Source organism: Nerophis lumbriciformis, linkage group LG36 (genome assembly GCF_033978685.3).
Source record: "Nerophis lumbriciformis linkage group LG36, RoL_Nlum_v2.1, whole genome shotgun sequence".
In the NCBI taxonomy this organism is placed as follows: Eukaryota; Metazoa; Chordata; class Actinopteri; order Syngnathiformes; family Syngnathidae; genus Nerophis; species Nerophis lumbriciformis.
This window is the reverse complement of record NC_084583.2, coordinates 15,425,128-15,443,715: the sequence shown is the minus strand read 5'-3', so window position 1 is coordinate 15,443,715 and position 18,588 is coordinate 15,425,128. Positions and strand designations below refer to the sequence as shown.

Below are 18,588 nucleotides of genomic sequence, written 5' to 3'. Positions count from 1 at the left end.
CAAGAAGGGTAGGGATACAAAAGAACACACACACACACACACACACACACACACACACACACACACACACACACACACACACACACACATTCTTGTATTTGTTGCCTTCTCGAGACCTCGGTAAAATGCCTACCTCTAATATTATAATAAAAGTCGTAATTTCATTCAACACAAGTCAAAATTTGACAAGAAAAACTGAACATTTGTGCAATATTATGATAAAAGTTGGAATTTTACTCAAAAACAGTCGCAGAAGAAAAGCTTAAAATGTTGGCAATTACATGAAAATAGTTGTAATTTTACTCGACAAAAGTCACACTTTTATAAGAAAACTAACAATTTTGGCAACGTTATAATAATCGGAATTTTACTTGGCAAAATTACGACAAAAGTCATAATTTTACTCCTAAAATGTCACTGTTTTACAACAACAACAAAAAAATTGGCAATATTGCATGATAAAAGTCAGAACTTTATATGACAAATGTCATCATTTTGCATCAAAAAGTTATAATTTTACATAAAAAGGTAGTAATTTTAAGGGAAAATATTGCAATCTTACAGAAACAGAAAAAAGTCGACACATTGTGAGAAAAAGACTGCTTTTAGTTCATTTATTTTCGAGAACTTTTTTGTTTGTAATTGGTTTTTAATCTTCATTTTTTACTTTAGGTTATTACAGTATGTCTCTATATACATATTTACTTATTTTTTAAATTTTGGCTGAAGGGGGCGCATTTCAATTTCTTACACACACTTGTCATTTCATATGTTGACCGGAGGGGGAGCACTTTTAAAACCAACACAAAGTCAATTTGAAAAATCCCTAATTTTTGGGACCACCCTCATGTTGATAGATGTCACCACAAATGAGACATTGTCTATTAGATGCAATGTTATTGGGACCATGATTTATGTCATCACTTGTTCACACCTCCTCATGTGGAAGATACTTTTCCTTCTTCGTGTCTCAAGAAGGGTAGACATACAAGAACACACACACACACACACACACACACACACAAGAAAAATGCCTCCCTCTTTAGGACCAGCCTTTCTAGATATATAAAGAAGTGTATTTACAACATTAATAATATATACATACTATGCAAATATAAAAAAAGCTTGTTGTGAAAAATGAGTTGGAATTTCACTAGAAAAAGGTCACAATTTCACAAGAAAACCTTAGAATTTTGGCACTGTTATAACTGAACATTTGCGCAATATTATAATAAAAGTTTGAATTTTACTCAAAAACAGTCGCAATTTTACAAGAGAAGCTTAAAATATTGGCAATTATATGAAAATAGTCGTAATTTTACTCGACAAAAGTCACAATTTTATAAGAAAAGTAACAATTTTGGCAATGTTATAATAATACTCGGAATTTTACTCGGCAAAATGATGACAAAAGTCATAATTTTACTCAAAAAAATTTCACTATTTTACAAGAAAAAATTGGCCACGTTGTGTGATAAAAGTCAGAACTTTGTATGACAAATGTCACCGTTTTTGCATTAAAAAGTTATAATTTTACATAAAAAGGTAATCATTTTAAGAGAAAATATTGCAACATTACAGAAACAGAAAGAACGTGACAAATTGTTCCCAATCTTATAAGAAAAAAGTCGACACATTGTGAGAAAAAGACTGCTTTTAGTTTTTATTTTCGAGAATTTCTTTGTTTGTAATTGGTTTTTAATCTTCATTTTTTACTTCAAGTGATTACAGTATGTCTCCATTTACTTCACGTTATTACAGTATGTCTCTATATACATATTTACTGATTTTTAAAATTTTGGCCAAAGGGGGCGCATTTCAATTTCTTACACACACTTGTTATTTCATATGTTGACCAGAGGGGGATCACTTTTAAAACCGACACAAAGTCAATTTGAAAAATCCCTAATTTTTGGGACCACCCTCATTTTGATAGATGTCACCACAAATGCAATGTTATTGATTTATGTCATCACTTGTTCACACCTCCTCATATGGAAGATACTTTTCCTTCTTCATGTCTCAAGAAGGGTAGAAATACAAGAACACACACACACGGACACACACCAGTTGTGCCATTAGATTGTGATTGTGATTAGCTGACATTTGCATGCATACTTGAAGAAGTTGTCATTAAAAGAAGTGGAGGCCAAAGAGTTCCCTCCCTGTGTTCCCACCCTCTTCTTGCTGCTTGAATGCCAAATGGTTATATTTGGAACTATGCTTCCTCTTCAAATGTTTTCCAGTGTGTCGTGTCGTGTGCGCGTGTGCGTGTGTGCGTGTGTGTGTGTGTGTGTGTCAGGGTGCTCGTGACTGGTTAGGGTCATGAATGATTTAGGTTGCAGCGACCTGTGGCGTGTGTGTGTGCGTGTGTGTGTGTGTGTGTGTGTGTGTGTGTCTGTGTGTATGTTCTCCCATATTATTTACCCCCGTTACGTCATTTTGTCAAAGGGCGTGTGTATGTTGATGTGCGTCACCTCTCGGTGATGTCGGATGGACCTCCGCCTCCTCACCTTGCAGCTTTCACTTGCAAACGTGGCCCTTCAAGCGTGATAAAGTGGCCCTGAAGAAGACACAAAACAGAGGAAGTCACACAGAAAAGCATCAGTCACCAACATGTGGCCTCCTTAGAATAAAAAAGTTCTGTGTGCATTTTTAATAGGAAGAATAATAGATTTTTTTTTCAAAAGATGCACAATACACTGATAGCAGGGGTGTCAAAGTTGTTTTCACTGAGGGCCACATCACAGTTATTGCTGCCCTAAGAGGGCCGATTGGAACAGTGAATAATATCCCAATTTGCTATGTATTTGATTATTATATATACACTGTAAAAACAAAAAAATCTGTAGATTTTACAGTAAAGAAAATGGCAACTGAGTCACCAGAATTTTACGATAAAATGTACAGCTTTTTATTTAATTTTACAACATATTACGGTCAATAGAAAAACAGTAACACTGTTTTTTTAATATTCTGGCAACTGAGCTGCCAGTTTTTATTTTTTTATTTTTATTTTTTTACCATGAAATGTACGGTTGTTAATTGGAAAAAAACAGTCCAAAAAATCAGTAGATTTTACAGTAAAAAACTGGCAATTGAGTCACTAGAATTTTTGTACGTTTTTTTAAATATTCTGGTAACTGAGCTGCCAGTCTTTTTTTTTTTTTTTTTTTACCATGAAATGTACGGTTGTTGTTTTCACAACATATTGCTGTAATTGGAAAAAATAGTACAAAAAAAATCAGTAGATTTTACTGTAAAAAATTGGCAACTGAGTCACCATAATTTTAGTATTAATAGTACAGCTTTTTATTTAATTTAACAACATATTACGGTCAATAGAAAAACAGTAACACTATTTTTTTTATTTTTTTTTAATATTCTGGCAACTGAGCTGACAGTTTTTTGTTTTTTTTTACCATGAAATGTTTGGTTGTTGTTTTAACAACATATTACTCTAATTGGAAAAAATAGTAAAAAATAAAAAATAAAAAAAAATCAGTAGATTTTACAGTAAAAAACTGGCAATGAGTCACCAGAATTTTACTATTAAAAGTACAGCTTTTTATTTAATTTTACAACATATTACGGTCAATAGAAAAACAGTAACACTGTTTTGTTTTTAATATTCTGGCAACTGAGCTGCCAGTTTTTTTTTGTTTTGTTTTTTTAACCATGAAATGTACGATTGTTGTTTTCACAACATATTACTGTAATTGGAAAAAATAGTACAAAAAACTAAAAAATCAGTAGATTTTACAGTAAAAAAAAATGGCAACTGAGTCACCAGAATTTTACTATAAAATGTACAGCTTTTTATTTAATTTTACAACATATTACGGTCAATAGAAAAATAGTAACACTATTTTTTTTTAAATATTCTGGCAACTGAGCTGCCAGTTTGTTTGTTTTTTGTTTAGTTTTTTTTTTACCATGAAATGTACGGTTGTTGTTTTCACAACATATTACTGTAATTGGAAAAGATAGTACAAAAAAAAAAATCAGTAGATTTTACAGTAAAAAACTGGCAATGAGTCACCAGAATTTTACTATTAAAAGTACAGGTTTTTATTTAATTTTACAACATATTACCATCAATAGAAAAACAGTAACACTGTTTTGTTTTTTAAAAATATTCTGGCAACTGAGCTGCCAGTTTTTTGTTTTTGTTTTTTTTTACCATGAAATGTACGGTTGTTGTTTTCACAACATATTACTGTAATTGGAAAAAAATAGTACAAAAACAAAAAAAAATCAGATTTTACAGTAAAAAAATGGCAACTGAGTCACCAGAATTTTACTATTAAAAGTACAGCTTTTTATTTAATTTTACAACATATTACCATCAAAAAAAAACAGTAACACTGTTTTTTTTTTTTTAATATTCTGACAACTGAGCTGCCAGTTTTTTTGTTTTTGTTTTTTTTTTTACCATGAAATGTACGGTTGTTGTTTTCACAACATATTACTGTAATTGGAAAAAATAGTACAAAAACAAAAAAAAATCAGTAGATTTTACAGTAAAAAACTGGTAACTGAGTCACCAGAATTTTAGTATAAATGTACAGCTTTTTATTTAATTTTACAACATATTACGATCAATAGAAAAACAGTAACACTGTTTTTTTTTTTTTAATATTCTGACAACTGAGCTGCCAGTTTTTTTTTTTTTTTTTTTTTTTTTACCATGAAATGTTCGGTTGTTGTTTTCACAACATATTACTGTAATTGGAAAAAATAGTACAAAAAAAAAATCAGTAGATTTTACAGTTAAAAATTGGAAACTGAGTCACCAGAATTTTACTATAAAATGTACAGCTTTTTATTTAAATTTAGAACAAATTACGGTCAATAGAAAAACAGTAACACTGTTTTTTTTTAATATTCTGGCAACTGACCTGCCAGGTTTTTTTTTGTTTGTTTTTTTTTAAACCATGAAATGTACGTTTGTTATTTGGAAAAAACAGTAAAAAAAAAAAAAAATCAGTAGATTTTACAGTAAAAAAAATGGCAACTGAGTCGCCAGAATTTTACTATTAAAAGTACAGCCTTTTATTTAATTTTAGAACAAATTACGGTCAATAGAAAAACAGTAACACTGTTTTTTTTTAAATATTCTGGCAACTGACCTGCCAGTTTTCTTTTGTTTGTTTTTTTTTTACCATGAAATTTACGTTTGTTAATTGGAAAAAACCGTACAAAAATAAAAAATCAGTAGATTTTACAGTAAAAAACTGGCAACTGAGTCACCAGAATTTTACTATTAAAAGTACAGCTTTTTATTTAATTTTCAACATATTACGGTTAATAGAAAAACAGTAACACTGTTTTTTAAAAAATATTCTGGCAATCGAGTTGCCAGTTTTTGTTGTTGTTTTTTTTTACCATGAAATGTACGGTTGTTGTTTTGACAACGTATTACTCTAATTGGAAAAAATAGTAAAAAAATAAATAAAATAAATAATCACTAGATTTTACAGTAAAAAAATGGCAACTGAGTCACCAGAATTTTACTATTAAAAGTACAGCTTTTTATTTAATTTTACAACATATTACAGTCAATAGAAAAACAGTAACATTGTTTTTTCTATATTCTGGCAACTGAGATGCCAGTTTTTTTGTTTTGTTTTTACCATGAAATGTATGGTTGTTGTTTTTACAACATATTACTGTAATTGGAAAAAATAGTACAAAAAAAAATCAGTAGATTTTACAGTAAAAAATTGGCAACTGTGTCACCAGAATTTTACTATAAAATGTACAGCTTTTTATTTAATTTTAGAACAAATTACGGTCAATAGAAAAACAGTAACACATTTTTTTTTTAAATATTCTGGCAACTAAGCTGACAGTTTTTTTTTTGTTTGTTTTTTTTACCATGAAATGTACGGACGGTTGTTAATTGGAAAAAACAGTACAAAAATAAATAATCAGTAGATTTTACAGTAAAAAAATGGCAACTGAGTCACCAGAATTTTACTATTAAAAGTACAGCTTTTTATTTAATTTCACAACATATTACATTCAATAGAAAAACAGTAACACTGTTTTTTTTTAAATATTCTGGCAGCTGAGCTGCCAGTTTTTTATTTTTTGTTGTTTTTTTTGTTGTTGTTTTTTACCATGAAATGTACGGTTGTTGTTTTCTACGGAGTACCATTTGTCTGTCACAGAATGACATCACACTAAGACATTCAGTGACAGTTTTCCAGTGTTTATCAGTCATTTTTCTTTAGTTATTTAGAATTTTGGTACAGCAAAAACCTTTTAAACAAAGTGTTTGCAAGAGAAATGTTCTGAAATTTGTAGGTATATTCTTGCTACCGTTTACATTTTCAGAATGCATAATATTGTTTTTTAGAGAAATGCTTTGTTATTATTGTCAACATTATCTGGAATCAATTTTTGGCAGCAGCAAAGTGGCCATTTGGGTAGATATTTGTTCTAAAAAAAGGTATTTCAACAAGTAAACAGTACAGTAGGTACTTAATTTTGATATATGTAATGCTAATAAGGTTATTCTAGTAAAATATGCAGAGATAAGACTTGTCAATATCAAAATGTTACTTGAAATCATTTTTTGGCAGCAGCAAAGTGGTTGTTTTGGTAATGTTTAGCTTTGTAAAGGGTATTTCGACAAGTAAACAGTACAGTATGTTCTTGATTTATATATATGTAATGCCCATAAGGGTATTCTAGTAAAATATGCAGAGATGAGATGTGTCAGTATCAAAATATTACTTGAAATACATTTTTGGCAGCAGCAAAGTGGTCGTTTTGGTAGTTTTTAGCTCTAAAAAGGGTATTTAAACAAGTAAACAGTACAGTAGGTACTTGATGTTGATATATGTAATGCTCATAAAGATATTCTAGTAAAATATGCAAAGATGAGATGTGTCAATATCAAAATGTTACTTGAAATAATTTTTTGGCAGCAGCAAAGTGGTCGTTTTGGTAGTTTTTAGCTTTGTAAAGGGTATTTCAACAAGTAAACAGTACAGTAGGTATGTGATGTTGATATATGTAATGCCCATAAGGGTATTCTATAGTAGAATTTGCAGAGATGAGATGTGTCAGTATCAAAATATTACTTGAAATACATTTTTGGCAGCAGCAAAGGGCCATTTGGGTAGATATTAGCTCTAAAAAGGGTATTTCAATAAGTAAACAGTACAGTTGGTACTTGATGTTGATATATGTAATGCCCATAAAGGTATTCTAGAAAAATATGCAGAGATGAGATGTGTCAATATCAAAATGTTACTTGAAATAATTTTTTGGCAGCAGCAAAGTGGTTGTTTTGGTAATTTTTAGCTTTGTAAAGGGTATTACAACAAGTAAACAGTACAGTATGTACTTGATTTATACATATGTAATGCCCATAAGGGTATTCTATAGTAAAATATGCAGAGATGAGATGTGTCAGTATCAAAATATTACTTGAAATACATTTTTGGCAGCAGCAAAGGCCCATTTGGGTAGATATTAGCTCTAAAAAGGGTATTTCAACAAGTAAACAGTACAGTTGGTACTCGATGTTGATATATGTAATGCCCATAAAGGTATTCTAGTAAAATATGCAGAGATGAGATGTGTCAGTATCAAAATGTTACTTGAAATACATTTTTGGCAGCAGCAAAGTGGCCATTTGGGTAGATATTTGCTCTAAAAAGGGTATTTCAATAAATAAACAGTACAGTATGTACTTGATTTTGATATATGTAATGCCCATAAGGATATTCTAGTAAAATATGCAGAGATGAGATGTGTCCGTATCAAAATATTACTTGAAATCGATTTTTGGCAGCAGCAAAGTGGTAGTTTTGGTAGTTTTTAGCTCTAAAAAGGGTATTTAAACAAGTAAACAGTACAGTAGGTACTTGATGTTGATATATGTAATGCTCATAAAGATATTCTAGTAAAATATGCAGAGATGAGATGTGTCAATATCAAAATGTTACTTGAAATAATTTTTTGGCAGCAGCAAAGTGGTCGTTTTGGTAGTTTTTAGCTTTGTAAAGGGTATTTCGACAAGTAAACAGTACAGTATGTTCTTGATTTATATATATGTAATGCCCACAAGGGTATTTTAGTAAAATATGCAGAGATGAGATGTGTCAGTATCAAAATATTACTTGAAATACATTTTTGGCAGCAACAAAGTGATCATTTGGGTAGATTTTAGCTCTAAAAAGGGTATTTCAATAAGTAAACATTACAGTTGGTACTTGATGTTGATATATGTAATGCTCATAAGGGTATTCTAGTAAAATATACAGAGATGAGATGTGTCAATATCAAAATGTTACTTGAAATACATTTTTGGCAGCAGCAAAGTGGTCGTTTTGGTAGTTTTTAGCTCTAAAAAGGGTATTTCGACAAGTAAACAGTACAGTATGTTCTTGATTTATATATATGTAATGCCCATAAGGGTATTCTAGTAAAATATGCAGAGATGAGAAGTGTCAGTATCAGAATATTACTTGATATACACTTTTGGCAGCAGCAAAGTGGCCATTTGGGTAGATTTTAGCTCTAAAAAGGTATTTCAATAAGTAAACAGTACAGTAGGTACTTGATGTTGTGCGCCTTATAACCTGGTGCGCCTAATGTACGGAATAATTTTGGTTGTGCTTACCGACCTTGAAGCTATTTCATTTGGTACATGGTGTAATGATAGGTGTGACCCGTAGATGGCAGCCACACATAAGAGACACGTGTAGACTGCAATATGATGGCAGTCACACATAAGAGACACGTGTAGACTACAATATGATGGCAGTCACACATAAGAGATACATGTAGACTGCAATATGATGGCGGTCACACATAAGAGACACGTGTAGACTGCAATATGATGGCAGTCACACATAAGAGACACGTATAGACTGCAATGTGATGGCAGTCACACATAAGAGATACGTGTAGACTGCAATATGATGGCAGTCACACATAGAGACATGTGTAGTCTTTTACTTTTAGAAAAAAATCATAATAATATGACTCCTTTAATGCGTCTTACTGTATTAAAATGGAATTGTATTAAAAAACATGAGAAAATGTTTTACTTAATTGTAATTATTTTATATAAAAACTATTTACAACAAGTTATATTAAAATATATTCAAACATCAGGAAATACGACCACATCACACCAGTTCTCAAATCTCTTCACTGGCTTCCTGTTCCACTCAGGATTGAATACAAAGTCTCCCTTCTAACTCACCAGTGCCTCCATGGAAATGCCCCCCCTCTACCCAAACAACTGCTCACCCCCAAATCCTCCACACGAGACAGGCTAACGTCCTCCAACATCCGAGGACAAAGCTCCAGACTATGGGAGACCGGGCTTTCTGCTCCGCCGCTCCCAGTCTGTGGAATGCTCTCCCTGACCACCTGAGGGCACCACAGACTGTGAATGCTTTTAAAAATGCTTAAAAACCCTTCTTTTTAATAAAGCCTTTTTTTTTTTAGATATATGCGTGCTAGTTCTAATTTTTACTATCTTTTTTTTTTTTTTGGTAATACACTGTAGCACAGGTTGATTGGCAACACTAAATTGGCCCTAGTGTGTGAATGTTGTCTATCTGTGTTAGCCCTGCGATGAGGTGGCGACTTGTCCAGGGTGTACCCCGCCTTTCGCCCGAATGCAGCTGAGATGGGCTCCAGCGACCCCAAAAGGGACAAGCGGTAAAAAATGGATGGATGGATGGATATTCAAACATACATAGGAGTCCTGGAATTTTTCAAGTAAAAAAAAAAAGGTAAATGAATAAAAAAGCGAGGGATCGTCTACAAATGAAGTGTAATTATTTGTCATAACTGTGACAAACAAGGAAAAAATTGAGGCACCTTATAATATTATTAGTGTAAATAATATTTGACTTCTAATGAGAATATATTATATTTAAAAACCTTGCATATATATCTTTTTCGAATGAAATGATTTCATTCCTAAACATTTACAATAGCTTTGATATTTTTCTTGGTGGATTTGCTTAATTGTCAGTGTTTTAGCCACGTGTGACTAAGTTGAGGTATTTAAAGATGCACCGCTAACGTCTTTCCCCTTTTTATTGCAGAGCAGCGATGGCGCCATCTCTGCGCCAGGCCTACAGGAGGCGTTGGTGGATGGCGGTGACGGCCGTGATCGAGAACCTGCTGTGTTCCGCCGTGCTCTTGGGCTGGGGCTCGCTGCTCATCATGCTGAAGCGGGAGGGCTTCTACTCGCACCTTTGCTCAGGTGAGCTCACACGCCGCACACCTCATCACGGACACGAACGCACCATCGCATTTGAACGTGACAGGAGTGAGTTGTTAAGCGTGGAATTAGCAAATACGTGAGATATAACTTGTATTCTTCAGTTCCCAGAAAGGCGCCTTATAAGTGAAACATATTATTATTATTATTACTACAACCATGTGGCAACTGATGAAAACACAATTTTTTTTGTTTATATCCCAACTATTCCCCCCCCCCCCTTCCCCCAAAAAAAGACCTCTGGCCGGGGGTCGTTGGAAGCCGCCATACTTATTAAATGGTGCCGAGTGTCTGAATCCGTGAGTTTTAGGTGTAACTGTACAAAATGAGCCACGGAGCTACCCTAAAACAGTAGCATGTTTACATAAAAATGCTAACACTTAAAATGTGTGCTAACGATACTACGATAACAGTCAGAAGGTTTCATATACCAAGTTATTTGACTCAAAGGTGTGTGGCTGCGGAAATAGAGAAAAAAGTGTGCTGCAAGGGGTTCTGGGTATTTGTTCTGTTGTGTTTATGTTGTGTTACGGTGCGGATGTTCTCCCGAAATGTGTTTGTCATTCTTGTTTGGCGTGGATTCACAGTGTGGCGCATATTTGTAACAGTGTTAAAGTTGTTTATACGGCCACCCTCAGTGTGACCTGTATGGCTGTTGATCAAGTATGCGTTGCATTGACGTGTGTGTGCGTACAGAAGCCGCACATATCTTGTGACTGGGCCAACACGTTGTTAGAATGGATGAAAAGCGGACGTGACGACAGCTCGTAGAGGACGTTAAAGTGTGAAGTGAAGTGAATTATATTTATATAGCGCTTTTTTTCGAGTGACTCAAAGCGCTTTACATTGTGAAACCCAATATCTAAGTTACATTTAAACCAGTGTGGGTGGCACTGGGAGCAGGTGGGTAAAGTGTCTTGCCCAAGGACACAACGGCAGTGACTAGGATGGCGGAAGCGGGGATCGAACCTGCAACCCTCAAGTTGCTAGCACGGCCGCTCTACCAACCGAGCTATACCGTCCCAAGGCAGTGCCTTTAAGGCACGACCCAAAGACTCTGGTCCGGGTGGACTACGAGATATAATGACTGATGAACACCTTTGTTCGATAATGAAGGTTGCCTCAGCTTAAAGCCTGAGCCCCGACATTAATGAACTAGCCTCCAAGAAAAGATGGCAGGTATTTGGCTTGGGCACATCAGATTAGATCAGTGTGTTGCAAACTGAGCAGTTTAAAGTCCTGAATGGTTGGTTTATTCATTGTTATTTTATTTTCAAATTTATTAGGCTGTGGAAAAAGTTAACGTTGATATTTACCTCAGAAGGCTGCAAATAGAAAAGAGGCATTCAATTTTTATTTAAATTGTATTTAATTAAAAGGTTAATTTGTTCAACCTCAAGTTTAAAATTTTGGCCCACTCGGTATTTGAGTTTGACACCCCTGATCTACAGTCCCTTAGCCAATCAGGACGCAGAACACAATGCACATTCATTCATATGCTGTAAAAAAAAAAAGGGAGGGAACACTGTATATATTTTTTAATTATAATAATACATTTTAAAAAAATAAGTTTTTCGGCCATCTCAATGCAACCAGAAGGAGCTTTTCCAACCTGTAACCGGTTTTGAAAACGTCTCATAGCAAATAACACCTTGTGAGAATCTGTTTGAATCGAGAACCGCGTTGAATCTGGAATCTGAATCGAATCGTCGCACCGAGAATCAGAATCAGAACGAATTGTTCGGTGCCCAAAAGTTCACACGCCTACTATTGACTTTGTTTTGCTCAAACAATTTAGTGTAATAAAAGATAATAAGGAAGTCGTTTAAATACTGTGTCAGTTACAGCTCATTTATATTAGCGTATGTTCCGCACTATAAGGCGCACCGGATTATAAGGCGCACCTTCAATGAATGGCCTATTTTAAAACTTTTTTTTCATATATAAGGCGCACCGCATTATAAGGCGCATAGAATAGACGCTACAGTAGAGGCTGGGGTTACGTTATGCATCCCGTAGTTGCGAGACCTGTTGTTGCTCAATATTGGTCCATATATAAGGCGCACCGGATTATAAGGCGCACTGTCAGCTTTTGAGAAAATTGGAGGTTTTTAGGTGCGCCTTATAGTGCGGAAAATACGGTACCTATTCTGTGTTTTATGTTGCACGATTGTACCAAGAAAAATTCCTAGTTCGTGAACCCGTTCTCAAACAATGGCAGTAAAACTATTCTGACTTTGATATTATTGATCACATTATATAAATAAAGTGAAACATTCACAGTTAATACCAGTGTTTTTCAACCATTTTTGAGCCAAGGCACATGTTTTCCGTTGAAAAAAATGCGGAGGCACACCACCAGCAGAAATCATTAAAAAACAAAACTCGGTTAACAGTAAAAAGTCGTTGGATATGACTTTAGAGCATAACCAAGCATGCATCACTATAGGTCTTGTCTCAAAGTAGGTGTACTGTCACCACCTGTCACATCCCACCCTGACTTATTTTGACTTTTTTGCTGTTTTCCTGTGTGTAGTGTTTTAGTTCTTGTCTTGCGCTCCTATTTTGGTGTTTTTTCCTCTCTTTTTTGGTATTTTCCTGTAGCAGTTTCATGTCTTCCTTTGAGCGATATTCCCCGTATCTACTTTGTTTTAGCAATCAAGAATATCCATCCATCCATCCATCTTCTTCCGCTTATCCGAGGTCGGGTCGCGGGGGCAGCAGCCAAAGCAGGGAAGCCCAGACTTCCCTCTCCCCAGCCACTTCGTCCAGCTCTTCCTGTGGGACCCCGAGGCGTTCCCAGGCCAGCCGGGAGACATAGTCTTCCCAACGTGTCCTGGGTCTTCCCCGTGGCCTCCTACCGGTCGGACGTGCCCTAAACACCTCCCTAGGGAGGCGTTCGGGTGGCATCCTGACCAGATGCCCGAACCACCTCATCTGGCTCCTCTCGATGTGGAGGAGCAGCGGCTTTACTTTGAGCTCCCCCCGGATGACAGAGCTTCTCACCCTATCTCTAAGGGAGAGACCCGCCACCCGGCGGAGGAAACTCATTTGGGCCGCTTGTACCCGTGATCTTGTCCTTTCGGTCATAACCCAAAGCTCATGACCATAGGTGAGGATGGGAACGTAGATCGACCGGTAAATTGAGAGCTTTGCCTTCCGGCTCAGCTCCTTCTTCACCACAACGGATCGATACAGCGTCCGCATTACTGAAGACGCCACACCGATCCGCCTGTCGATCTCACCATCCACTCTTCCCCCACTCGTGAACAAGACTCCAAGGTACTTGAACTCCTCCACTTGGGGCAAGATCTCCTCCCCAACCTGGAGATGGCACTCCACCCTTTTCCGGGCGAGAACCATGGACTCGGACTTGGAGGTGCTGATTCTCATCCCAGTCGCTTCACACTCAGCTGCGAACCGATCCAGTGAGAGCTGAAGATCCTGGCCAGATGAAGCCATCAGGACCACATCATCTGCAAAAAGCAGAGACCTTTTTACCTGCACCCTGCCTCCCGCTGTTTCCGACATCTACAAAGCATTTAGCTACCTGCTGCCACCTACTGATATGGAAGAGTATTACACGGTTACTCTGCCGAGCTCTAGACAGCACAGACACTCAACAACAACACATCATTTGCAGACTATAATTACTGCTTTGCAAAAAATATTTTTAACCCAAATAGGTGAAATTAGATCATCTCCCACGGCACACCACACTGTATCTCACGGCACACTAGTGGCCGATCTAACACTTCACGAGTAATAGAATCTGTGTATTTTAGCCAAGGTTTCTAACTCGTGACTCCCCCAGAGAACGACTCGGTGGTGGTGACTCTGGGCAACGCCACTGATGGCGACGCGGAGGAGTGGCTGAGCTGCGTGGACCAGGAGGAGATGTTAAATCTGGGCTTCACCATCGGCTCGTTCCTGCTCAGCGCTACCACCTTACCCCTCGGGATCCTGATGGACAAGTTTGGGCCCCGCCCCATTCGCCTAATGGGCAGGTAATGCTGATTGAAAGAAATGAAATACCGTAGGTGTTTAGTCATCAGTCGCAGGTGAAAGACATGACTAATAATAATAATATGACCAGATTGTATTACTCTTTATATAAGAACACATACTGTTACTACGGGAATGCTGAGTCAGCATCTATTATTTTTGTTTATTTAGACCAGAGTTGGGCAAATATTTGGACTCGGGGGCCACATTGAGAGAAAAAATATGTCTGGAGGGGGCCAATGTGTATGTGTGTATAAATGATGTATACATATATATATGTTGGGGTCCCTTTTTTTCAGGAACACTAATACCAAAAGTCACAAGGTCCGATAGAGTTCTAAAAAAAGTTATGACAGACCACCTCAAAAAAAACTGAATGAAATTTTACAGTCTTTTACTGAATGGGACACCCAAAATGTACATGAAAATAAAGACAGTGGGATTTACAAATTTTAACCATACAAACAATAAAACACTGAATATTAACAACATACGAACATCGCTCCTCTTTTACGTGGGATTTACAATATTAACTATGAACAATAAAACACTGAATATCAACAACATATGAACATCGCTCCTCTTTTACGTGGAATTGACAATATTAACTATGAACAATAAAACACGGAATATTAACAACATATGAACATATTTTACTTCTCAGCCCAGCACCTCCATAGTTGTGTATCTTTTACAATCAAGCAAAACACAACAAAAATGTAACAAACAGCAAAATATGAAGACAACACATGATGTAAGTGTCTATATTAGCTATATTAGCCTACTATCAAAATTACTTTAAAAGCCTTATATAAGTGTAATAATGAAGACAACACATGATGTAAGTGTCTATATTAGCCTACTATCAAAATTACTTTAAAAGTCTTATATAAGTGTTATAATGAAGGCAACACATGATGTAAGTGTCTATATTAGCCTACTATCAAAATGACTTTAAAAGTCTTATATAAGTGTTATAATGAAGACAACACATGATGTAAGTGTCTATATTAGCCTACTATCAAAATTACTTTAAAAGTATTATATAAGTGTAATAATGAAGGCAACACATGATGTAAGTGTCTATATTAGCCTACTATCAAAATTACTTTAAAAGCCTTATATAAGTGTTACAATGAAGGCAACACGTGATGTAAGTGTCTATATTAGCCTACTATCAAAATGACTTTAAAAGCCTTATATAAGTGTTATAATGAAGACAACACATGATGTAAGTGTCTATATTAGCCTACTATCAAAATGAATTTAAAAGTCTTATATAAGTGTTATAATTAAGACAACACATGATGTAAGTGTCTATATTAGCCTACTATCAAAATGACTTTAAAAGCCTTATATAAGTGTTACAATGAAGACAACACATGATGTAAGTGTCTATATTAGCCTACTATCAAAATGACTTTAAAAGTCTTATATAAGTGTTACAATGAAGGCAACACATGATGTAAGTGTCTATATTAGCTATATTAGTCTACTATCAAAATGACTTTAAAAGCCTTATATAAGTGTTATAATGAAGACAACACATGTGTCTATATTAGCCTACTATCAAAATTAGTTTAAAAGTCTTATATAAGTGTTACAATGAAGGCAACACATGATGTAAGTGTCTATATTAGCCTACTATCAAAATGAATTTAAAAGTCTTATATAAGTGTTATAATGAAGACAACACATGATGTAAGTGTCTATATTAGCCTACTATCAAAATGACTATGTGTAAATGTAATATTTATTCTACACATTTTTACAGCATTAGAAAACTTTAGTAAAATTGAGGCGAATGGTAAAGATGTGTGTGTCCTAGTTAAAGGAAATGGCAGGATGTCTTCTTCTGATGGATTTATTACAATGTTTGCTGTGGTCTGGAACAACATGGCACACAAACAACTATCAGAAATGCAGCCAATATTACATACAGATAATGTGTCATGAGATATAAGTTAGATACACAGAAGACATAAGTAAAGGAAATTAAATGCACGCAAATACACCTACAAACGAGGCATAATGATGCAATATGTGCATACAGCTAGCCTAAATAGCATGTTAGCATCGATTAGCTTGCAGTCAATGACATCAACATAGATCACCTTTGTGCATTCACGCACAGCATAAAACGTTTGGTGGACAAAATAAGACAAAGAAAGAGTGGCATTAAACACGTCTTTCTGTGGCGGCGGCGGAGAAAGTTGTGCATGTAAACAAACTGTTACGTCACAGTCCACACAATTACGGTGAATTTAAGGACAGCCGAAATTAGTAGGTCAAAAGGGCGCTCAGCAAATACTCTCATTAGTGGAACTTAAACATATTAAATTGAGGGCTTTCTAACAATTAGGACGGTTTGTGTCACGTTTGTCTTCCTACAGAAACAATATCAAATATTTTATAAATACTTTTGCATTTTCATACATTTTTGAAGAAGGTCCAGGGAGCCACCAGGGTTGCTGACCCCCCCGTCCTAAGGGCACCCCAGCCCTAGTGCCTAAGGAGCGTGCTTCCTTAGTGAGTCACTAGCAGTCGTGAGAATGCCAGCAAGAATTTGAGTCTTTGAGCCATGATGGAGCTTGTAGGAGAAAGTGGAGAGATCACATTCCCCAAGTGGGAGGTTGGACGTTTGTGTCTTTTGTGCGGCGATGAATGAATGAAGGTGGGGCGCTCGTACGGCGTGTGCGTTGCCAGGTGGGAAGTCTGCTGTGTGCCATTTCAGACTTGTCCCAAATACAAACTAAAACAATTGAAAAGCGGACTACTTATGTGGTTTCTGTGTCGTATGTAAATAAACCTGATAATGACTGTAAATATCATACACTTCCTTCCTGGCAAGCACAGTCCGACATCAGAACGTGTTTTCTAACACGTACAGTACAGGCCAAAAGTTTGGACACGCCTTCTTCTTATTTAAAGTGTTTTCTTTATTTTCATGACTATTTACATTGTAGATTGTCACATCAAAACTATGAATGAACACATGTGGAGTTATGTACTTAACAAAAAGGAAGGTGAAATAACTGAAAACATGTTTTATATTCCAGTTTCTTCAAAATAGCTACCCTTTGCTCGGATTACCGCTTTGCACACTCTGGGCATTCTCTCCATGAGCTTCAGGTGGGTTTTGACCCTGAAAGGGTCATAGTTTTGATGCCTTCAGTGACAATCTACAATGTAAATGTGTGTGTGACAATCATTGGTACTATAACTTAACATGCTTTAAGTTATATATATATATATATATATATATATATATATATATATATATATATATATATATATATATATATATATACAAACCCCGTTTCCATATGAGTTGGGAAATTGTGTTAGATGTAAATATAAACGGAATACAATGATCCTTTTCAACCCATATTCAGTTGAATGCACTACAAAGACAACATATTTGATGTTCAAACTCAAACTTTATTTTTTTTTTGCAAATAATAATTAACTTAGAATTTCATGGCTGCAACACGTGCCAAAGTAGTTGGGAAAGGGCATGTTCACCACTGTGTTACATCACCCTTTCTTTTAACAACACTCAATAAACGATTGGGAACTGAGGAAACTAATTGTTGAACCTTTGAAAGTGGAATTCTTTCCCATTCTTGTTTTATGTAGAGCTTCAGTCGTTCAACAGTCCGGGGGTCTCCGCTGTCGTATTTTACGTTTCATAATGCGCCACACATTTTCGATGGGAGACAGGTCTGGACTGCAGGCGGGCCAGGAAAGTACCCGCACTCTTTTTTTTTTACGAAGCCACGCTGTTGTAACACGTGCTGAATGTGGCTTGGCATTGTCTTGCTGAAATAAGCAGGGGCGTCCATGAAAAAGACGGCGCTTAGATGGCAGCATATGTTGTTCCAAAACCTGTATGTACCTTTCAGCATTAATGGTGCCTTCACAGATGTGTAAGTTACCCATGCCTTTGGCACTAATACACTCCAACTTTGCGTCGATAACAGTCTGGATGGTTCACTTCCCCTTTGGTCCGGATGACACGATGTCGAATATTTCCAAAAACAATTTGAAATGTGGACTCGTCAGACCACAGAACACTTTTCCACTTTGCATGAGTCCATCTTAGATGATCTCAGGCCCAGAGAAGCCGGCGGCGTTTCTGGGTGTTGTTGATAAATGGCTTTCGCTTTGCATAGTAGAGCTTTAACTTGCACTTACAGATGTAGCGACCAACTGCATTTAGTGACAGTGGTTTTCTGAAGTGTTCCTGAGCCCATGTGGTGATATCTTTTAGAGATTGATGTCGGTTTTTGATACAGTGCCGTCTGAGGGATGGAAGG

At 35.9% G+C, this 18,588-nt stretch overlaps 1 protein-coding gene and 1 long non-coding RNA gene across 2 annotated transcripts in view; one reads left to right on the top strand and one right to left on the bottom strand.

The window, feature by feature from the left end:
• Positions 1 to 18,588, top strand: part of slc43a1a (solute carrier family 43 member 1a) — a 100,371-nt gene that overhangs the window by 11,843 nt on the left and 69,940 nt on the right. Inside the window, exons 2-3 of the mRNA XM_061930077.2 lie at positions 10,086 to 10,246; positions 14,079 to 14,271. Coding sequence (XP_061786061.2) covers positions 10,093 to 10,246; positions 14,079 to 14,271 — 347 coding nt within the window. The 5' untranslated portion in view covers positions 10,086 to 10,092. The remainder of the gene's footprint in view (positions 1 to 10,085; positions 10,247 to 14,078; positions 14,272 to 18,588) is intronic.
• Positions 2,408 to 18,588, bottom strand: part of LOC133576743 (uncharacterized) — a 39,256-nt gene continuing 23,075 nt past the window's right edge. Inside the window, exon 3 of the long non-coding RNA XR_009811674.2 lies at positions 2,408 to 2,563. This is a non-coding gene — a long non-coding RNA (uncharacterized lncRNA). The remainder of the gene's footprint in view (positions 2,564 to 18,588) is intronic.